The following is a 24,960-nucleotide window of genomic DNA, read 5'->3' on the forward strand; positions in this document are numbered from 1 at the left end:
TAGATTTTAAACTGTAATTTTGTTATTATTTGTAGCCTACTTGTTTATATATTTCAGAATGTGGAAAATACTTCTAATTTTAATTTCAATATTCCACTTAGTGCGAACTTATTGTAACGATATGTGATTTTACAGCCAAATGGAAAAATGAGATGCAAATGGGTCATTCAATGTCAGTGACCTGAATCTAATTGTTTAAAATTAAATGAAATGCTTTAACTTTATTATATCTTGTGAGTGAATAATTTAAAATTGTCATTTGGATAAAATTCAATTATTATACATAATTAAGTTAGAAGGTTGACGGTATTTTACATATTTTTCGTGTATTTTAACTTTTTGATTTACACTTCTTTTGTATTATGTCCAGCCCGTGAAAACAAAACAACAATTAATTTATCTTCTAACTGTTACATTCCTTTTCCAACTCCTCTAGAATATTCAATGGTCAATTTTGTCTTAAATAATTTATATTTCCTAATTTGAAATTTCTCATAAATTAAAATAAATTTGTTATTAAATACAGAGGCAGTGTTTTCTCCCTCACCCGTGACACAAAATTGTTCACTTACAGCTATAAATCTGTGAAACTTTTCTAAAGATAGATAGTTATGTTTGATCAATAGTGTTAAGTTTCAAAATTCATTGCTTAGAAACTCAAAGAAAAATTTTGCTTAACTATCAGCAGAGTAGTTAACTTTAATGTCAAATATGTAGTCTGAACGTCCCATGCGTGAGAATGGGAATGCTCCAAATGTAAAATATGATTAGTAGTATATTAAGTATTAGGGCAACGAGCGGAGAAATATGTGTGTTGCAATTGTGTAGCAGGCTTGTTCTGTACAGCAAGGTGTGTGTGTGTGTGAGAGAGAGAGAGAGAGAGAGAGAGAGAGAGAGAGAGAGAGAGAATAGGAAAGTGTTTGTTAAGTGTGTGTACAGGTTGTAAATGCAAATATGATCATGGTAAATTTTGTTATTGGAGACTTCTCTCTGTTGGGGTGATAAATAAATAAATAAACTTATGAGCTTAGTTCAAAATACGAGAGTGAAGTAAGTTTATTCCCAGTGACAGGTTACAAGAGTGGTTCCCAAAGTGTGCGCCGCGAAATATTCCCATATTTTCACTGAAATGACAGTGATTGATTGTTTTCAATATGAATGTGATCGTGCTCATTTAGTCCTCCTTACACATAAAATGTTTCTGAATTTGGAATATATGTATATTTTCTTTTAACTTAAGGAAAGCTCCTTAACCACACTAACTGAGCATTGCAAGTGTTAGATAGGCCTACATTCTGACGTAGGCCTACATTCTGATCTTGAAACACTAAGGGTGTAAAGTTTGGGAACCCGCTGGTTACATGGCCACTTACACCCGTGACTGTACGTTGACATTTTATGTCATTTATGTACTAAGTTTTCGTACTTTAATACGGTAGTAATAACAATGAACTACAATATATCGAATGTACTTTTAAAGTTTAAGTAAAACACTCGGGGTCTGAATCAAATTAAAATGAAAATCTGGAATCTTGAATGAAAATCTTGAATCTTGAATGAAAATCCTTAAAAAAAATAAGATTTTTATTTTAATTTCGTTGAGATTCTGAGGAAGACCTTGCTACAAAGTTGAAAGGTAAATAGTCTGTTTATTTGACAGGAAATTCTGCCTTATTCAGCATTTCAAGTGTTTTATTAAACATGGAAACAAGGCTTAATAGTGTTACCATTACTCTACGTGTGATCACTATGTAATGTTTGTATCAAGTCAAGTTTTGAAATTCATTTTCTTCTGCAGGGCATAACCAGTATAGCCACCGGTGCCATCATCCTATACTGCCTGATGATCCCAGAATGGCAGATCGGTTACGTCACCGTGAAGAACTGCCCACTAAGTTACTGGTCGTCCAACGAAACCTACACGGTGGAAGTAGGTCTGCAGATAGGACTAACCGGTGCCAACATCACAATGATCAGTAGGAAGGAGCCGAACATCTACTACGACACCTACATGGACTTCTTCACTCTGGATGAAATGGAAGACCAGTACCTGGACGCTCTGGTTCGAGGCTCTCCGATCCCGGTCCTTTCGGTGTTAGGATACCTGGCCAGCGGCAACAACGACTTCGTATGGGCTTATCACGTCAGGAGATCGGGGTACTATGCCAGCTGCACCCTGTATGGACTCTTCGTCACGTGGTGCTTTGCCAATTTCATCTACATATTGGTTCCTCGCTACGGAGCCTACGTTTTTGCAGGGATGGGTTGCCTCTTCTACGTGACGAACCTCATCTACTGGACTCTCGATCCAGGGTTCGTTGATATTTACGTTCACGGCAAACGCATGGATTTGGAGTACGGTTCTTGTTTTTGGACATGCATGACCATCGCGTTGTGGAACAGTATTACGGGACTTTCTTTGTCGGTGTTGCACGTGACGAAGCCCAACCGTATTTTCACGGTTTTCGACCTGGACTACGGAGACAGGCGGAAGGCGGAGGGGAAAGAAACTGCGAAGCTGTAAGTACTTTTCAATTATATATTTATTCATATTTATGTAGCCAGAATTACATTTCATTCTCTCTTTGGTTTGGAAGCTTAACGAAATATATCTACATGTCCATATCAAAGTTGCTGTGGTAAATCAGACATTTTATGAAAGGGCTTTATTTTCATCGAGGTAATAATACGAAGTTAAAAATTGTAGCGCCTCAACACATTCAAATTAAGCATGATATTAATGTGTACACCGAAAATATACGTCTTAATCTCAAATAAACACAAATGAACATTCGTCGGACAATTAGTTTCGTGATTCCTGTGCACAAAATAATAACACTATATGAAAATTATTTTATAACTGTGACAATAAGAGTGGAATAAAATATCCACACCATATATTTATTTCGTAACAGTGATTTATAGGGAGAATAACAAAGAATATCAATTGAAATATGAAAGGTCTAAGATGCGACCTTCGCTGAAGACACCCAAATGTCAACAACTCATCCACGTAGTACACCATGGACTGCATTTTGCAGACTGACGAGGCTCTGGCGTATGTCTGGCTCTCGTTGTGTCCTGTCCATGTCTGTTTGTAATGTTTCCTCCACTCATCACCATTCATCCTAGCCGTAGCGATTAGCCAAAAGTGGAATAAAATCGACGGAAACATGCCAAATGAACCTACCAATCAACCCATCAATTGAAATGTTTATTATCTACTTTGAGACGTTGTTGTAAGAGCGATCTTGGGACAGGTAGACGCTCGCTCTTTCAGCAAATGTATGTTTTATTATTTTCTTTTATTGGGTTGGTGCGAATGGAATGTCCGCTTTGACGTCTGGTCGGAAACTCAGCTCAACCACACAACACAGGGATTGACTGAGGTCACAGGTCTAACGTCATAAACTCTGTATACGTCCAGCAAACAGGCTGGAGCACCCAGACAGTCAGGAGGCAGTGTGTTGCTGAACAGGGTCATCTGAAAGTGCACCATGGAGAACACACAATTGCGAGTGATTTGTTTTTACGAATTCAAACTTGGACATTCTGCTCAGCAAGCCACCAAAGACACTAACAGTGCATTTGGGCCAGGAATGGTAAATGAACGCACCATTCGCCGCCGGTTTGTCAAATTTCGTTCCGGTGACACAGCATTGCAAAATGAACCCAGTGGCCATCGACCAACATCATGTTCGGATGAGCTGCTCAGGAACCCCGTGGAAGCGGGCCCTCGGAAAAGTGTTCGTGCCATTGCAGACGAGTTAGGCATACACCATACCACTGTCGTTTGGCGGCTCCCTGCGATCAGTAAAGTGAAAAAGTTGGACTCATGGGTACCACATGATTTGACACCGGTCAACAAGACACTCCGTCTGGAGGTGTGCAGTTCTCTGAGTGTAAGGAATAACCTGGATGGTTTCCTGCATCCGATTGTCACTTCAGATGAAAAATGGATCTGTTATGACAATCATAAACGATCAGGACAATGGTTGGATCGTGATCAACGTCCAGGGCGGTTTCCGAAACCACCTCTCCACCCACGGAAGGTGTTGTTGCTGGTATGGTGGTCTATGGTGGGTGTGATCCACCATGTCTTTCTCAGGCGAGGTGAAACCATCAATGCAAATTGTTACAGTGCTGAACTCCATGAAATGCACCACAAACTTCTCCACAAGCATCCAGCAATGGTCCACAGACATAGTGTCCTCGTGTTGCACGACAATGCTCGCCCACATGTCGCGCAAAGGACGGTGCAGGCTCTCAATGAGTTGCAATATGAAACCCTTCCTCATCCAACATATTCTCCCGACCTCTCTTCCATTGACTACCATCACTTCCGGCATCTCGATCACTTCCTGACAGGGAAGACCTTCGCTGATGATCGGGTGGTGCAACATGCCGTTGAGGAGATCTTTGCGTCGCAGACTCCAGACTTCTTTCGCCATGGAATCCAATTGTTGGCTGAGCGATGACAAAAGTGTGTGGCTGCAGACGGCGACTATTTTAATTAACCAGGTATTGCAGTTTTGATTTTTTTGGCCTTTGGCAATGACGCACCTGGGCCGGACATTTCATTCGCACCAACCCAATATTATTAGCTAACGGATTTTCATGTGCTAATATATTAGACAATGAAGTACTTATGAAACAGTAAAGTACTTTTAAAACATTCTTAAGAAAATATATTCATTGTCAGTTTGTTTATTTAAAATATAACTATACAGCAGGTACTAAATAATGGTTTATGTATGATTCATGTCGTGAATAATTTACCAACCAGGGGCCGAGCACATTAAATGATACGTATATTTCCGGTCCGCCCTTGAAGGTTTCGGATTCAGTCTTATCTTACTGCATGGGTATTTCCTTTTCGCGTATCCCTTCATCGATTTATCATTCATACTCATTGCCACGATTGTCCAAAAGTAGCATAATATAGATGCAAAGTAATACAAATGCAAGTAGTAAATCGCTACTTCAATATTACTCTTAATCATGTTATTTTGTAATTTATTTTTATCATGACATAACAATTTTATCTATTTTACAGTATAGTCGACATGACATGGCTTTGACATTTTCTGCTCAATCCAGTTTCTCTCTCAGTTTATGGAACATGTTGTCATCCAAAACGTTACCGAAGGTGACTTGTTGCATAATTCCATTATGTTACCCTACATTCTCTTTCTGATAACATTGTGGCTATTCAAAAGCAAGCAAGCCCTAAGACTTTCTGGATGGTATCAGCTAATTATTTTGTTGTTGATATCACAATGAGAAGAATGTAAAACAACTTTAAGTTATGGTCAAAACATACCTAATGAAAGTTCGCACAACCAAAATATTGCAGCCCCGATGGCGCAGTGGTAGCGTCGTAATCAAGGGATCCCGGTTCGATACCCGGTGGAGGCACATGGTACAGTGGTTGTGATCCCACTTTAAACCGCTGGTCCAATCCCAATTAGCCTTACTGTTCATAAAATGGACTTAAAACACCAACTCTCAACTAAAATATTTTGCAGGAATTTCTCGTTAACCCTTTTATTTAAGTGATCCTGACATTGGAAAAAAATCGAAGTGTCTCCGGTGGTAAATGCATCGATATATTTTGTAACCACCATTGTTTATCAAACTTGACCAATAGCTGTCTAGCAAATCATTCCCGGATTCGATTCATATGACGTCGTGTTTCGTATTCAATTGCTACTCGTATACTGATAAAAGGTGTTTAATTGTAACTAGTGATACTAATTTGTTTACTTATGGAAGACATTTTAGTCAAAAGGCTGTTTCACTAATTGTAGTTCGGTCAGTAAAACATTACATGTTATTCACACCAATTTGAAATTTTTGGTTCAATCCGCCTATTAGCTTGAAGGAATTGAATTTCCTCTTGCTGATTGGCCATTTCGTAATCTACTTTCTCATGGCTGCTGAACATATTGGCAGAAATTGCCGGTCAACAGAAGAGAATCGACACCAGTATGCAAACGTTTGCCAGTAGGTTTGGCACTCAGTTTCAGCTGGGTAAAAAGGCACAAATACCGATACAGCTCACAACTGCAATTTGTTTGTGTAGGAAAATATGTTTTATCAAATCTGGTTTTATTCTATTGACTGTCATACCAGTGCAATATCCTTCAAACATTTATAATGTTGGCAGATGAGGAAATGTCAAACAAAAAAAAAAAGTATGTATGTGTGTGATGTTCGAATAAAGCAAGTGTGAGTTTGATTTGCTAAGCCACAAAGAACAGAAGCACACTCACTCACTCGCTCTCTCTCTCGCTCTCTCTCTCTCGCACTCTCTCTCTCTCTCTCTCTCTCTCTCTCTCTCTCGCTCTCTCTCTCTCTCTCGCTCTCTCTCACTCTCTCGCTCTCTCTCACTCTCTCTCTCTCGCACCCTCTCTCACTCTCTCTCTCTCGCACCCTCTCTCACTCTCTCTCTCTCGCACCCTCTCTCACTCTTTCTCTCGCACCCTCTCACACTCTTTCTCTCGCACCCTCTCACACTCTTTCTCTCGCACACTCTCTCACTCTCTCTTTCTCTCGCACACTCTCTCACTCTCTCTTTCTCTCGCACACACTCTCTCTCTCTCGCACACTCTCACTCTCTCTCACACTCTCTCTCTCTCTCACACACACTCTCTCTCTCTCTCTCTCACACACTCTCTCTCTCTCTCACTCAATATATATATATATATATATATATATATATATATATATATATATATATACATATACAGGGTGTTTCTAAAGGTCGTTTACAACACTTGGGAGGTGATTCCTCTCACGAAAACAAGCGAAAAGTGTGAGTTCCATTTTTACGACTGAGGCTTCGTTTCCGAGATAGGAGCCTCGCAAAAGGTGACAAAGTGAACGTCACACCTAACTGGGACGAATACTATCACAGATAGAGAGGCGGTTCAAAGGGAATCATAAAGGAATCGTATGTGCTCAGTCCGGAAGTCACTATGAAAAGTTCACTGCACGCATGCGCAATGGAGTCCTCAAAGGAATTGGGGATTTCCAGCAACAACAACAATGCATGGAAAGGGTATGTAACGCAGCAAGAGGGACCGTGACAATGAGAAATGCGTTAAAGACAACACATCCCGACCTCAAACATCAAAACATGAGCACGGAACACAAAATCCGAAAAGTTGAGCACGGTTGTATACCCCAGTTACACGCGAGGAATAAACGGATCATGTCATGTGGCATACGAGACACACATTACTCCACCAGGAGGAGGGTAAGAAAAACACATTATCAAATGATTGCGACAACAGTAGTGGGGTTGACTGTACTATAAACCCACGAAAGTATGAACCCCCCCTCAAGCAGATTTGCTATACTTAAAACTAGCTCAACATGCCCAAATGAGCTTTTTGCTCAAGTGTGGAACCCTCCTCTAATCCCAGATTTTTGTAAAAATGCCCTCGGGAATTTTTCAGAAAGTATGAAGCCCCTCAGATTGATTTGTCTATACTTACAAAAGGCACTTCTGAGAGATTGTTGTCCATAAATTTGTTAAAAATATGCCCCTCTTGTGGCCACACTTAAAACTAAGCCACACACACATACACACACACACATACACACATATACACACACACATACACATATACACATATACACACACACACATATTTATTTCTGGTTTAAGAAAACAGTAAACAAAATTTGCCTGTTTTAGAGATTTGATAAGCAACAACAACAGAGCCATCTATGTGCAAATGCCTGAACTTGGTGAACACTTGGGAACAAGTCCATTTTTTTTCATTATGTCAATATTTTTAACTCTTTTTGCCAGTAATAGGGAATGGTAATAAGCAATAAACAAAGTACTTTGGAGCCGAATATGCCTTTCTTAGACGTCGTATATTACTAAAATATCTTTAATTCACATATTTCTCATACCGCCGTATCTTGTTCTATTAGGTTTGTTCAATAAAATTGCCTCTTCAAGAAAATTGCACACCAGCAAAAGAGGTACCAATAGGGCAAGATACAGCGGTATGGGGATATGTGAATTGTTGGTTTCTTCGATTCAGATAAATGGATTGAATTGAAACTGGGATATTTTACATTTTCCGTGTAGAGGAATTGGCCATGGCGCAGCTCCTCTACACGGATCAATATTCGGGGGAGTTTCTCAGATTCCCGCGGAGCGGCACTTGAAGCAACAGCACTGCGAGCAGTTCATTTCGAGCCCAGCACCGGCGTGTCGATCAATATTTGGAGCAGCGATCCTTTACAAAATTGATTAGTTCCAGACAATTCCGCTCGCCTCGCTGGGGAGGCGCTGCGGTCTGGATTGCATGTACGCTCAGCAGAAAAACGGGATGTGCATTCAGAAGAAAGTACTTCGGCAAAAATGTTAGAGAATAGCTCATGTTTCTGAATGCACCCCCACAGTGTTTCTATTGGCTCTGTAAAACTATAAAAGCCAGGGCACAGTGCAGATTCTTCACCATTGCTGGATTGGCGGAATAACCCAAGTAAGGTCATATATACATACACATACAAAGTACAGTGCTGAACCCCAACTGATCCAGCATAGAGCTTTGATTTGAACCCCAAGAAATTGTATATAAATACCAAAGCCAAAAATATTAATACACATACACACATATACACACACACAAAGTACAGTGCTGAACCCCAATTGATCCAGCATAGAGCTTTGATTTGAACCCCAAGAAATTGTATATAAATACCAAAGCCAAAAATATTAAGTGTATATACACATACACACACACACACATACAAAGTACAGTATTGAACCCAACTGATATTTTTTATTCAGTATAAAGTTTTGAATTGAAACCCAGGAAATTGTATATAATAAACAACAACAAAAATGCCGAATCAAAAACATTGTAATCAATGCAATAAGAATATATCCAGCCCCAATTGGGCCAAGCATCAAAAGATTTGTAACCCGGGCAAATACAGAACTCCCACAATAATTTGCCCCAAATGCCATAGAAAATACAGCATGCAATACTTCACATATACACATAAAGATATTTGCTCTGCATTGCCCTCACAACCATCTACATCTGGTCTGAAAAGAAGGCACGATGCACCTCTTAATGCCAGAGCAGCAAAGCAGCCACGCCATGAACCCATCCGTAGCAGTTTTAACGGCCAATTAAGGGATCACCGGTTTGTATCAGAGCCAAGATGTGGCATTGAGAATTTCTTGAATAGTATAAATTCTAATCTGCAGGCAATTCTTAATGCACAAAATGGCTCTTATAAGCTGTCCCTCAAATTGTTTGTACAATATAAGAAGCCAAATGGCACAAAATTTACACATCCCCACATAACAGAAACTGTACCTGTATATTCAAATGCAAATTCAGACACAATAATAGGCAGGTTGATAGATCAACTGAACACTAAACACTCTGAATTTGCATCAAAAGAGTCTGGATGGAGCCTATGCGGATCCCCGCACAAGTTATATGTTAATATTTCTGAATTCAGCCCATTACAAGGATCTACATATTTGCCATTACCTGATAATATTAAAAACAGAAGAGCCGTGGTTAATATAGAAAATACCGACCAGAAATGTTTTCTGTGGTGTATATTAGCTGCTTTGTTTCTAGTTTCAAGGCATCCTGAGAGAATAAGTTATTACAAACAGCATGAACATATTTTTGACGATGCAATGGAGGGTTTGGAATATCCAATGTCAGTTCAGAATATTGATAAATTTGAAAAAAAGGCCAGGCACATCAATGGCAAACAATTATCTATTAATGTATTTACTTGTTCCACTGGCAATTGCTTGATAGCACCTCTCAGAATCAGTACACTTGATGATGAATCTGCAATTCCGATTGATCTGCTCTTAATTGAAAAGGATGGTACATATCATTACACTCTGATACACAGTCTTGAAGCTTTAGTCAGAAAACAACTAGACAAAACTCATACAATATTCAAGTTGTGCAGAAGATGTTTAACTGTATTTTATGGTCAAAAAATGATAAAAGGGGTTCGGGAAGAGAATGCAGAAATTGCTAAAAACAAGTTAATTGAGCATCTGAAATACTGTGGCAACCATAAACCTGTTCATATGGTGATGCCCAATCCAAGTGAAAATTGCAAATTCAAAAAGTATGAAGCCTTGTTGGAACACCCAGTATATATTGTCTGGGATTCTGAATCAAATCTCAAACCTGTTGCATTCTGCAATCCAGATCCCGAGGAATCTTCAACTACACCATACCAGCTACATGAACCTTCCAGCTTTTGTTTTATGGTTATACGGGATGGTGTTGTTATTAAAGAATATTCATACAAGGGACCAAATGCCATCAAAATATTTGCACATAGAATAGAAAATGAGTGCCGTGACATAGCATCTAACATCTTATTAAAATCAAAACCCATGTTGCCTTTAACAGAGAAACAGATTGAAGATTTCAACAATGCAGAAAAATGCCCGGTATGTGATTCTGAATTTTCAGATACAAATATCAAGGTACATCACCATTCTCATACAGATGGTCGATATAAACAGGCCCTGTGTAATAGCTGCAATATTAAGATCAAGAGACCAAGATTCATCCCCATATTTTGCCATGGAGCATCCAATTATGATTTCCATCATCTGATCAGATACGAGGGGTTTGACAAGCAGAATTTAAATATTTTAGCTGAAAATGATGAGAAATATATATCTATTAGCAAGATAATTAAAGTTGATGGTGTTCCTATTCACATAAGATTTCTTGATTCTTACAGATTTTTATCTGCTAGCCTGGATACACTGGCCACTCAATTATCTGATGATCAATTCAAAATCACACGTGCATTGTTTCCAAATCAGGACCTGAAATTAATTAGGCGGAAGGGTGTATATCCATATGACTATGTTACAGATTTTTCTAAATTTGATGAGTGTTCCCTGCCACCACAAGAAGAGTTTTACAGCAGAATCAGAGGATCTGGAATCAGTGATGAAGATTATCACCATGCTCAGTTGATGTGGAACAATTTAAAATGCAAGACATTTGGTGATTATCACATGGCATATTTGAAACTTGATGTCACCCTCTTAGCTGATATATTGCAGGCATTCAGAAAATCTTCCATGCAAAATTATAAACTGGACCCAGTGTATTTTTACAGTGCCCCGGGCCTAGCATGGGCCGCAATGTTTTTGAATACTAAAATGCAATTGGATCTGATCCACGATCAAGATATGTATCTGTTTATGGAGAAATGTATAAGAGGAGGGATGGTGCAATGTTCCCAGAGATATGCCAGAGCAAATAACAAGCATATTATGCTGCCTGATTATGATCCAGCACGGCCATCAAATTATATACTGTATGTAGATGCAAACAGCCTCTATGGTCATGCTATGATGGATAAATTGCCATATGCAGGGCTTGAGTGGGTTGAAGATTTCAATATTGAAGATCTTAAGGATTTTGATGACAGTGACTATGGCCTCTTCTTAGAGGTTGATCTGACAATTCCAGATGATTTGCACAATAAATTTTCTGATCTGCCCCCAATTCCCAAGGTTCAGTGCTCACCTGGCTCTAAACAGAAGAAGCTCATGATGACTCTGGAGCCGAAACAAGGCTATGTCATATATTACAAAAACCTCCAGTTCCTGATGAAACATGGTGTTCAAGTGACCAAAATTGGAAAAGTCTTAAGGTTCAGGCACTCAGAATGGTTGAAACCATACATTGATACAAACACGGAGCTTCGAACATCTGCAAAGAGCCAATTTGATAAGGCCTTGTTTAAATTGATGGTGAATTCAGTGTATGGCAAAACAATTGAAAATGTCAGAAAACATACCGATGTTAAAATAATTACTGACCCCAGCCTGAGCAAAAAATTGGTTGCAAAGCCCAACTTCAATTACAGAAGAATTTATGATGAGCACATGGCACTTTTCAACATGATGAAAACAAAGATCAAATTTGATAAACCTATTTATGTAGGGGCTGTGATATTGGAATTGTCCAAATTACATATGTTAATATTGTATTATGATGTACTGAAACCTTTTTATGGTGATCGTGTAAAATTATTGTACATGGACACGGATAGTTTTATTCTTGATATTCAAACAGAAGATGTTTATCAAGATATGTCACAGCCTGAATTGTTTCAATACTTTGATACCAGTGAACATACAAGAATTCAACCCCACAACAAAAAGGTGCCTGGCAAGTTAAAAGATGAGACATGTGGTGATGTTATTGTGAAATTTGCTGGGTTAAGTGCCAAGATGTATAGTTTTGAAACATGTAGTGGCGCTGTTGCCAAAAAGGCTAAGGGCATTGGCAAAGTAGCTGTTGAAAAAGATCTTGAATTTGAAGATTATGAAAATTGCCTCAAATCCCAGAGTTCAATCAGAACATCAGAAAATAGAATTCAGAGTGAGGATCACTTGCTGACTTCAAATATTGTAAGAAAAGTGGCCCTGGACCCAAATGATGATAAGAGATGCATCTTGTCATGCGGCATGCATACTCTACCATGGGGGCATTGTGATTTGAAAAATGGCAAACAATGCCCAATTACAGAGCATGATTTGAAATAAATAAACATGCCTATGAACTTATTTGGGTTCAAAAAACAGGCTATTATGGACCTGCCAACACCACAACCTTCTTCTGATATGCTGTCTAAACTGAGTGGCTTGTTAATTATTCATCTGAACAGCATACTTACAGATATTGATGATGAAACGGGCAAAACATTGTACATATTTAACAATAATTTAAATCATTACCAATTACCTGTAGGTGGTCAATTGCAATTTATTACAACCCCTGAGGGTGATGTCAAGATTTCAGTAGGGAGAAATATTTATAGAATTAAGCACTCAAACATGATTTCTGGCACTGTTTATACTGTTTCTGCTGGTGACTGCTTATATATTGAGGTCCCTGGATCTTATGACAAGCTTATACCCTTTTTTATAGAATTAAGAATCAGATACTCTATAATAAATAACCACTAAAACAAAAATGCCTAATGATATATTTGGCCATACAAGACATGAAGATCACAGTGATGAGATTCTGATGCTTGATGTCAGAGTCAAGAAATTAAGAAGTGATTTACAAGCTTTACAAACCACACTCAATGCCAGTCTTCAATTAGAAATTACAAATTTGCAATCACAATGCATGGACCCTCTTCTTAAAATTGATTCTGAACTCAAATTGCTGCTTCAGAAATATACTGACCTTGCAACATTGGATAATTTTCAAAGTTTGGAAGAAGCTGTTGCAGCTCTTCAAGCCAAATTTAAGAGCCAGGCCACCAACTCCGAGCAATTGAAACAGCAATTGGAAGAGCAGATAAATAATGTCCAGACACAGCTCCAAACAATTGTCAAAAGCATAAAATCACAAGAAGATTTTGATCTAGTGATTTCCACTCTAAAAGAACAGATTCAGTCACTCCAGATACCTAATCTGGACCCTCTGAACAATGCCATAGCCGAGGTTAAAGAAAACATTGAGACACTTGAAAAGTTTATGAACAATTTGCCATCTTCTGATGCTTTGAATGCAATAACTCGGAGTGTAGCAAATATTAAGCTGCAACTTGAAACATATGAAGATTTTGGAAAAATTCAAAGTTCCATAACCCATCTTGAGGGTACAATAGCAGCAGTGCAAAATGATTTGGCAAATGTACTAGAATCCAGATTGCCCGGTATTGTAGACACACTTGTCAGTGTCCAGCAACAAATCACAAAGCTTGAAAACCTCAACACTGAATCTGAGCTATCTCATTTTCATCACTTGATCGATGATATTCAAACAAAACTTGAAATTTTACAACAATCCACACCCACTCAGGCAGATATAGCCCTGCTCCAAAATGCTATGCAAAATGTGGCTGATGCTTCTGAATTAAACAATGTGAAATTGGCACTTGAATCTTTGCAAAATACAGTATCAAATCTTCCCACATCACAGGAACTTAAAAATATTAAGAGGGCAGTGAATAGGATATTGAAATCAGAAGATATCAAGAATATCCAAGCAGAGATCAAACAACTCACTCAGACAGTGGCCACTCTACCAACCAATCAACATATTAATGAACTGCATGCCCTGTTTGAGGATATCAGAAGACAGGTCCATGATCTTACAGCCCAAAATTCAAAATTGGCAGTTGTTGAAAATTTGCAACAAATTGTAGCTAATATCAATCAACAGCTAGGAACCATGGAATCCAATCAAGCAAATGCACTGTCTGTTTTTGCCACCCAGCTACAAGAAATTGTGCAACAATACAAGAAACTTATTGTGGACATAAAAATCAAGCCAGGTCATGATGATGTTGTTAGGACTATCAATGAGCACCTTGAATCTGTAACAAGCAGATTGCTTACAGCAGAAAAAGAAATAACAGGCATAATCGAGAATCCTAAACATACAGTAATTCTTGAATTGTACAGCATCCCCAACAAAGAATATGATTCACCATTTACACCAGGCGGCAAAATATATATGCTGTCCCCTGCACAATTTTATTACCAGTATTTTTTTGGGGGCACATTGAGACCAATCAAGATCAAATATTGGCATCAACCACAGGCACACCACTACCCCACCTTATCAATAACAAATGCTGACAACAAACCGAAAATCACCAGTGTAGAGTTAGAGGATTTTACAGATCCCAATACATTAGAAACAGCCTATACTGAAGATGATGGCACTTTGGAATTTAAAATACAAATAGGGGACAAATTATATTTAGAAAATCCTGCAGTTTCAGCTGCTGAACACCCCATAGTTGCAATATTCTTGTTTACATATTATGTCTAGACAAATTATTGTTGATGAATTACACAGACAGGCCAGACATAATTTTAAGAGACTGCCAGTAGTGACAAAAGGCATAGATGATTTATGGCAGAGCGACTTGATTGAGATGGCAAGTGGGCAGTTGAAAAACTTAGACAAAATCAACAAGGGCTACAAGTATCTACTCACTGTGATAGACACATTTTCAAAATTTGCCTGGGCTGTGCCACTCAAATCCAAGACTGGAAAATGTGTTACAGAAGCCATCAGAACAATCATCAATTATTCAGGAAGATCCCCGCGCTATTTGCAAACAGGTAATGGCAAATAATTTTATAATTCAGTGTTCCAACAATTTATTAAAAGCCAGGCAATAAAACATTACTCGAGTTACAGTGATCTCAAAGCCTCAATTGTAGAGAGATTCAACAGAACCTTAAAAAATCTTATGTATAAACAATTTACCCTTCAAGGTAATTATAAATGGCTTAATATTCTTCCAGAACTTCTACATAAATATAACAACTCGGTCCATTCCACAATCAACATGAAGCCCTCTGAAGTAACTTCATCTGATGAGCAAAAATTGATCAGGACTGTTTATTATCCTAGATACCAGCCAACAACAAGAAGGGCCAAATACAGGGTGGGTGATCAAGTAAGAATCAGCAAATATAAGCACTTATTCAAAAGAGGCTTTACTAGAAACTGGAGCACCGAATTATTTACAGTGGTTCAAGTTAAACCTGGGACCCTTAACACATATATAATAAAAGATCACCGAGGAGAAATTCTCAAAGGCAGGTTCTATGAACAAGAGCTCAGCAAAACTAAACAGCCTGACACATATCTCATAGAAAAAATCATCCGCAGAAAAGGCAACAAGTTACTTGTCAAATGGCTAGGTCATCCGGAAAACAGCTGGATCGATGCAGACAAAGTGATAATATGAGCACCTGGGATGTTATAAAAAGGCTGCCAGAACCTGAACAGCAGAATAAGAGAAATGGCAACTTGCTGCCTGATAATATTAGGTGTCTCATTGTTGGGCCATCTGCTTGTGGTAAAACTACACTAATGGTTGATAATTTTTTATTGGCACCCAACTGGTTAGACTGGAAAAACAGGCACTTGTATGTCTTCTCTAAGAGCTTGGAACAATTAAAATATCAGCAGCTGGTGAAGCTATATGATGGACTGGATATAGCCACTTTTGAACCAGATGTTAAGCCACTTCATGAATGTCTCGATAATTCTGTTGTTGTGTTTGATGACATTATACTGGATAATCAAAACAAGGTTAGAAATTTCTTTACACAGGGCCGACACAAAAACATTGATTGCTTCTACCTGGCACAGACTTTTTCTAAAATACCGAAGCAGCTGATCCGAGACAACAGCAATTTTATATGTGTGTTTCATCAAGATCATACCAACCTCAAACACATACATGATGAATATGTAGGTGGGGACTTGAGCTACAATGATTTTTCCAAGTTTTGCAGCAAGTGCTGGAACCAGGACAGTTATGGGTTTGTCACAATTGATATGACAAGAACACCCAATAGTGGCAAATACAGAAATAAAATCAACGATTTTCTAGACGTTGAGACATATATAAATAACCATGAAAAGGCCAATCATTGATGATCTTAAGTTAAGAGATTATCTTGTAAAAAGATTTAAGGGATGGAAATCAGAGAACCGTGGAATTTATGAAAAACACAAACAAACAGAACAGCCTGTCATTGATGCTATTAATAATTTAGGTAAGAATATCAAAACTGTTACAGAGCAGAATCAAAATTTGATCACAGAGCTTGTACCTGTAGCTGCTAGGAACATATTAGACTATCCATTCACCCCACTTTCCAGTATTCATACACCTAGTCCTATTGCTCCTAGAAGAATTGAAGCTACTCAGGATCCTATTGAATTGGGTCTTCTTGCTCAAAAATATTTAACCACACCTAAAGACAATAAAGATGAGGTGTTTGGCTTATATGCTGACACAGAGCTTGATGGCAGCATCATTCATAGAATTGGCAATTTCAGAGTAACATTTATGGGAGATGATATAATTGTTTATTCAGAATCTCGTCTCGGAGAAAAAGGTGCTTTTGTTAAGTACACCGGCACACCTGGGTTGTGGGAACTGATGACTAGGAAAAGGCCTGGCAGCTATACAGATCAAGATTATGAGGATTACAAAGAAATATTAATAAAATCAGATGCTCTATACCAGAACAATGATCCCACACAAAAAAGAGTCAAGTCTAGCAGTGGGGCAAAATACAATAATTTAATCAAGCCCATATGGTCACAAATTAAGACTGGCAGTGGAATCAAACAATACAACACCCTGCCTAAAGAATTTGTGTGGGTTGATGATGTCAGGAAACTTGTGGATAGGTTATTGGTGATAGCTGGGGAGGAAAATGCTGGCAACCACAATTTTTACAATGAAAAGGTTGGAATTATGGACATGATAAGCACCAAATTGTCTAATTTTATAGTGAATGACCCTAAGGGGATTGGATATCTTATAAAAATTATTAATACTCTACCACCCAAATTTTGGAATGTCTCTGAGGGTCGGGGGCTTGTTAATGACATTATAAACAAGCTGCCATTTGAACTACATATTCCAGGCTATCAGTATTGTGGTCCAGGCACAAAATTGGATCATAGATTAAACAGAGGGGACCCTGGTGTTAATCCCCTAGATGCTGCTTGTAGAGACCATGACATAGCATACAACACACATTCTGATCTTGACAAGAGACATGTTGCAGACAAGAAATTAGAAGAGGCTGCATTTGGTAGATTTGTAAGCAAAGATGCTTCTTTGAGTGAAAAAATAGCAGCATTGGGAACCACCATAGCTATGAGCACCAAACAAAAACTGGGGTGGGGGTTGTGAATATGTATATAATAAACCTACAATGAAGGCCAAGGGTGTTATGTATCAAATACCTTATGCAGGTCTCAAATCTCTTAAAACTATTGACAGTCTCTTGACCAAAAAGCAGCGCAAGAAAAAAAGCTCTTGTCTTGCAAAGGGACATGGTATGAAATTGTTGCTTAGTACCCCCCAATTAAAAAAATTACAGCAATCAAGAAAAAAATCACATGTAGGGGGTTTCATATTTACCATCCCTGCCATCTTAGCTGCTCTCGGGGCTGTGGGGAGCTTGGCTGGGGGATCAGCTGCCATAGCAAAAACAGTAATAGATGCCAAAAAGAATAGGGCAGAATTAGATGAGCAGAGGCGCCATAACCTGGCCATGGAGAAAAAAGGCAAAGGTGTTAAGAGAGCCATGAATAAGTTTAAAAAAAACAAGAGCCTCTTACAAACCAAGATATTGAAGCTTTAATCAAGCCACTGGGCATCAAACATTTTAGAGGTGTGTACATGTCTGATTCTTTACCGGAACAACCACTCAACAAAGAGTGTGGCATTGTTAATTTGGATGAGTACAAAAATCAGGGCACTCACTGGATCTGTTATCTTAAAGATTTAAACGATGAGGCATTTGTGTTTGATTCATTTGGAGGTGTTCCACCTGAAAATTTAGTAAAATATCTAAATTCAGCTAATCTTTATTACAATAATGCCCGTGTTCAAAACTTCAAAGATGTTAATTGTGGACATTTGTGTTTATCTGTTCTCAGATACATGTCTCAAATAAATAAACCATCAATTGAAAATTTTCAAAAAGCCTTGTGGTATTTAAAACATCATGGGGGTATTCCATCTCACCAGCCAAAATTCAATATTGAAACTCAAATTACATGATGACATAGTGTATCCCAAAACAATAGCTCTCAGAGCATTTTACGGCATGTACTTGATACCTAATATTACGCACCACAACAACACAATTGCAGTAGGAGATCAAAAAATTGTCATCACTCCAGGGCAGTATAATCTATCCACTCTAAATGCTCAATTACCCAGAGGTGTAGTGTTAACTCAAAATTCTGTCACTCACAGAGTAGAGATTGTATCTGCTACGGATACAGTGCATCTGGGTACTATAGGAGAGCTGTTAGGCTTTGAGAACAACACAAAACTTGAACCAGCCATCAAACACACTGCTATGAATATACCCAAATTCTTAGCCATAGAGACTCTGAATATTCACTGTAATGTGGCTGAGGGTATGATCACCAAATCAAATGGCATAGGCACTCACAAACAAACTGGGATCATTGCAACATTCAAACCTAATTCCGAATTCATGGAGCCCATCATCTACAATCCATCCCCAACATTATATTTTCCTGTGTGTCATAATAGAATAGATTACATTGAATTGATGGTCACTAATGAAAAAGAAGAATTAGTTGATTTTGCTGGAGCCACAACAACTGCTATCATAGAGATTAACATTTAAATAAAAATACATACAATGGAAAATATTGAGAGTTATGAGCTACAATCATTCCCCCCAAACAGGAGGACATTTGCAAATTTAAATCAACCCAACACAGAGATTGAGGTTGATCTTGATGTAGGGGATGGATTTATACACCCCCACAGAGCAGATCTATACATCAAATTTGATGTTGTAAAGCTCGATGGAACAGATTATCCGGCAAATTCAAATATAAGATTGGTAGACAATTTTGTGCCGCATCTGTTCTCTGAAATTGAGATCAGAAAGCATGGTGTTGTTATAAACAGAGTGGATTATCCCGGCATTACCTCCACAGCTTTGGCCACATTAAAATTATCCAAAACCGAGGCTTCTTACTACAAAATAGGTGGATTTGAGGCTGGTGAAAAAATATTATCTAAGAACCACACAGTGCTGTTCCCCATGCGCCTGTTGCCAGGATTCTTCTCGGATTACAAAGATATTATGTGGAAGGGTGGTTTAAGAATCACATTTAGAAGAGCTGCAAATGATAACAATGCTTTGATGAGGTACAGCACATTAAACCCTACAGGAGAAGCTCTGCCTAATACCTTACCTGATGAAGGCAAATGCATTATTCAGACTATGGAGCTAAGAATCCCGGTTGTTGAATATGAGGCCAGTTATGCTCTTAAATACAAAGCTGATATCCTAAAAAATCCACAGATTCCTCTGCAATTTTACACATATCAATGCGTACAGAAGCCCGCATCTGGTACATATTATGAGTTTGATGCCACAAATTCATTCTCCAGCATACAATACGACATGCCTGATTTTGTGGTGGTACTGTTTCAGACTGGGAGACACAACAATCAGGAAAAAAATTCAAGTAAATTTGATAGCTGCAACATCAAGAACATATATCTTAAAAATGGCAGAAATGAGGTATTTCCTAGAGAAAATTACAATTTAGACATGTCCAAGGATGATTTTCTTAAATTATATGAGGCATTTTCGGCTTTCAAACGTGTCACTACTGGCAGTACTGATATGTATTACTCACCAGATGAATTCAAAGCACGGAGACCCATGTTTGTAATCAACACTTCAAAAAGGAAACAAGTTGTAGTTAATGACAGGACAAACATTAAAATTATCTGTGAATTCCATGAGGCTTTACCTGAAGACACCATTTGTAGTGTTATTCTCATAGGTGAAAAATCATATGTTTATGATGTAAGAAATGAGAGAGTCACGGAGCAATTCTAGAAGAATTACATTGTTTTAATATTAGATAAACAAATTGAAGCTGGTGCCCAATTGAACTTAAACCAGAAGTAAATATGTATGTGTGTGTATGTGTGTGTGGCTTAGTTTTAAGTGTGGCCACAAGAGGGGCATATTTTTAACAAATTTATGGACAACAATCTCTCAGAAGTGCCTTTTGTAAGTATAGACAAATCAATCTGAGGGGCTTCATACTTTCTGAAAAATTCCCGAGGGCATTTTTACAAAAATCTGGGATTAGAGGAGGGTTCCACACTTGAGCAAAAAGCTCATTTGGGCATGTTGAGCTAGTTTTAAGTATAGCAAATCTGCTTGAGGGGGGGTTCATACTTTCGTGGGTTTATAGTACAGTCAACCCCACTACTGACAACGTGTATTTTTACACGCGACAACTACGTAATATCCCCTCCCCCCCACACACAACAAACAACAAATGCTACAATGTCTTACGCACAGACAGTGCATGTCACTGTACACCAACTGAAGATGTCACTTTCACCACACAAAGGGGTGGGGAGCAATACAAAGAGTGTTCGCATGCGATCACTGTGACGTAAAAGAGACCAGTTTTGGAAGCACTGCGCAGGTAAGTCTGGCTCTCGTAGTCTACGTTTGACCTTCATGACTGGTGTACCCGCGAGAGGAGCTCGAAGGGTTGGTTCTCTCCGGCAGTCGTCGCAGTCGTGTTGCAGGTGCTGGGATATGATCAGCAGTTCGCTCTAGGTTGTCATACGCATTGAAGAGTGCTAATATGTTGTATTGAAAGAAGTTGACGTGGTGGAGTGGGCAAGTCAAGTATCGCAACAATTGGTCTGTGATGTTCGTACGGTAATACGGCCAATTTGTGCAGTGTGTCAGTGTTAAGCAAAAACGATACTTTGCAGTTTCAGCTCCCTATTACACAGATGGCTGCGTATAAGACCCAGCAGATAGCAGACATGCATTTCATGTAAGCCGTGAGGCAAGGCGTCTGTATGGAGAACGCTTTCCACATAGACGTTTGCCGTCTCACGCCTTCTTTCAGTTAATGGACAGTCGACTGCGTGAAACAGCGTCAGTGTTACCACCGCGGCAAGAAGTTGGAAGACCCCGAAGTGTACGCACACATCAGTTTGCAGAAGATGTGTTAACAGCGGTCGCAGAACATCCTGGCACCATTACGCCCGTGCTCGCTCGGGCACGAAACACGTCTCATGTGAATGTTTGGCGAGTGTTTTCAGAGGAAGGAATGCACCCTTTTAAACTGCAGAAAGTACAAGAACTCTTACCTCGTGACTTTCGCCCTGGTATGGAGATTTGCCAATGGTTGTTGCATCAGCCGGACACAAACCCCCACTTCGGGGCAAAGGTATTGTGGACAGATGAAGCCCACATGAACTTTTTGTGGCCCATCACCAGCACAGGTTTTCAGTGAATGTGTGGTGCGGGATAGTACATGATCATTTAATTGCACCATACATTCTCCCTGTTCGCCTGAATGGTCGCACGTATTATGCATTTCTTAGTGAGGTTCTGCTTGAACTGTTGGAGAAATGTGGTACCAACACGATGGGGCACCAGCTCATTTCGATCGTAATGTACGAAATTTCCTGCATGACGTGTATCATAATAGGTTCATTGGTAGGGATGAGCCAGTGCCTTGGCCACCGAGGTCGCCAGATCTCAACTATCTCATTTTTTTCTTCTGGGGAGAAATGAAAACCCTCGTATACGACGCACCTGTCACATCAGCTGAGGACCTCGTTGCTCGCATCAACGTCGCCGCCGCGACGGTAGCAGATACACCTGGCTTGTTTGCTCGTCCTCGACAATCTTTGATTCGTCGCTGTCATCTCTGCGTAGAAGTAAACGGCAGACATTTTGAAAACCGTCTGTGATTATCGCCCTCGGCAAATCCCAGTGAGAACACTCTTGGTATTGCTCCCCACCCCCTTTGTGTGGTGAAAGTGACATCTTCAGTTGGTGTACAGTGACACGCACTGTCTGTGCGTAAGACATTGTAGCATTTGTTTGTTGTGTGTGTGTGTGGGGGGGGATATTACGTAGTTGTTGCGTGTAAAAATACACGTTGTCGCAATCATCTGATAATGTGTTTTTCTTACCCTCCTCCTGATGGAGTAATGTGTGTCTCGTATGCCACATGATATGATCCGTTTATTCCTCGCGTGTAACTGGGGTATACAACCGTGCTCAACTTTTCGGATTTTTTGTTCCGTGCCATGTTTTGATGTTTGAGGTCGGGATGTGTTGTCTTTAACGCATTTCTCATTGTCACGGTCCCTCTTGCTGCGTTACATACCCTTTCCATGCATTGTTGTTGTTGCTGGAAATCCCCAATTCCTTTGAGGACTCCATTGCGCATGCGTGCAGTGAACTTTTCATAGTGACTTCCGGACTGAGCACATACGATTCCTTTATGATTCCCTTTGAACCGCCTCTCTATCTGTGATAGTATTCGTCCCAGTTAGGTGTGACGTTCACTTTGTCACCTTTTGCGAGGCTCCTATCTCGGAAACGAAGCCTCAGTCGTAAAAATGGAACTCTCACTTTTCGCTTGTTTTCTTGAGGGGAATCACCTCCCAAGCGTTGTAAACGACCTTTAGAAACACCCGGTATATATATATATATATATATATATATATATCGCGGGCGCGACACCAATGTCATGAGCATCAAGCGGAAATAGAAAGTTGCATCTGTGTGGCAAAATTTACCGGCAAACTTTTTTTGAAAGGCCTATCCATATAGTCACATGACACAAAATGTATCGGACGTTCCTCGATAGAGACGTTAATATATAACATGCACCTCAATCCTTTAATTAGTCTGCAGCGAGAAAAATGAGATTAGAAAACACATATGGGGCAAGACTTACGTTTTGGGCTCTAATGTTCAGAGAAAAAATCAAAATGATTATCAAATTTCTCACCAAGCCTCATCAGGGTTGAAGTTTCATTGGTTCATGAAGTGGAAAATTATAATCGTTTGTTGCAATTTAACAAAAGCAATTATACATATGCACAAACATCAAAATTAGGTTCCTAATATTTGAGTTGCTAAAATAACCTGATCAATTGAAGTATAAGGTGGCACTTACCTATGGTGCAATTTTTGGGAGGTTTGTGTAAGACTAAGACACATTTCTGTGCGTATTTCAAATAGAAATGATTTTCTAAATTGTGGGTGCTCTACTTTGTTTCGTACAGAGATAAATTGAATTGTTTTAAGATATCGGGGAAGGGTTGCTGAAACACACACACATATGTAAATATATCATGGTCTGTTTAATTGTAAATATGTCTGACCATATACGTAGTAGATAAGGATGCATTATAATCAAGGAGTTCTTAATTTTATTGCTTCTGTGCCGCAAGGTTTTTTGTATGCCGAACCTATTTTAAATTGTAATTTGTTAACGTTTCCCATATACAAAATGACCTGATTTGAAATTTGAATTGCATCTTATCACACACTCAAATTTCCATTTTTTATTTTTGCAGGACACATTATGCTGATATTAACATGGAATCTGGTACAATATAAGAAGACTAGGATTTTGCAAATTACATTTCTAGCGTAGCAAAATTCACAAAAGTATCGTGTGTAAATGTTAATCGCTGGCTATTCAACGCCTCGTGAAAATATCACTTCAAACTGGAACGTTATATTAGTCTAGATGAAAACTTTCTATACTATTCATAGTTGCAAAAATACCCAGTGCTACTACTTTTATATTCATGTGTTTGTACAATTTTATGAAAATAAAGGCGAGTTATATAGTTCATGCACATCTATTATGCATTTAATACCAGATTGCCCTCAAGTACACGGAGCCGATAAGAAACTCTTACAGAAATCCAAATGGAATAGTAAATTTACTGTCGTCAATACTGGAAACTTAATGCTTTTTGAGGCAGTCTATATGATCAGATGCAACATGATGCAAGTAATCTACATATATTTATTGTTGCAGGATGAGTAGAAATTAAAAATCACACAAATAATTAATTGGTGTTTGAAGGCATATTACACAACATTGTATGCAATGTTGACCTGCAAAAATGCTTAACGAGAGTCATGTTGCATGATGATAACAGAAAAATAAGTTAAGCCAGGTTAGTTTTAAAATACTTAAATCACAAGATATTTTGGGACTCTTCAAAATATGTGCTTACGAATTACAGAAATCGGATCTCTTCGATTATAAGACTGTATACCTACCTACTAAGTTACTGTTTGGGCTGTGAAGCAATAAATTTGTGGCATGTTACATCTCAAGTTATGGTGTACTCAATGTTAACATTTCAAAACACCACACACACCAAATGTTTCAAGAATTGTAAAAACTCCACACCTATGAATTCAGACAGTGGTGTATTTAATATTTTATTTCCGAAAACTTGCTCTTTAGTTAATTGTTTCATTACTGACACACACTGCACGGTATCGGCTCAACCCTAAATACTAATAAGGAATTG

At 38.8% G+C, this 24,960-nt stretch overlaps 1 protein-coding gene across 2 annotated transcripts in view; it reads left to right on the forward strand.

Moving 5' to 3' along the window:
- LOC145995122 (dual oxidase maturation factor 1-like) overlaps positions 1–24,267 on the forward strand; it is a 44,848-nt gene extending 20,581 nt beyond the window's left edge. For both annotated transcript variants that reach the window (XM_083131659.1, XM_083131658.1), the window contains exons 3-4: positions 1,799–2,520; positions 23,983–24,267. In XM_083131659.1, the coding sequence (XP_082987785.1) occupies positions 1,799–2,520; positions 23,983–24,025 (765 nt within the window). In that variant the 3' untranslated portion in view covers positions 24,026–24,267. The remainder of the gene's footprint in view (positions 1–1,798; positions 2,521–23,982) is intronic.
- Positions 24,268–24,960: the final 693 nt, after the last annotated feature.

Source organism: Lepisma saccharinum, chromosome 11 (genome assembly GCF_977018435.1).
Source record: "Lepisma saccharinum chromosome 11, izLepSacc3.1, whole genome shotgun sequence".
NCBI lineage: Eukaryota > Metazoa > Arthropoda > Insecta > Zygentoma > Lepismatidae > Lepisma > Lepisma saccharinum.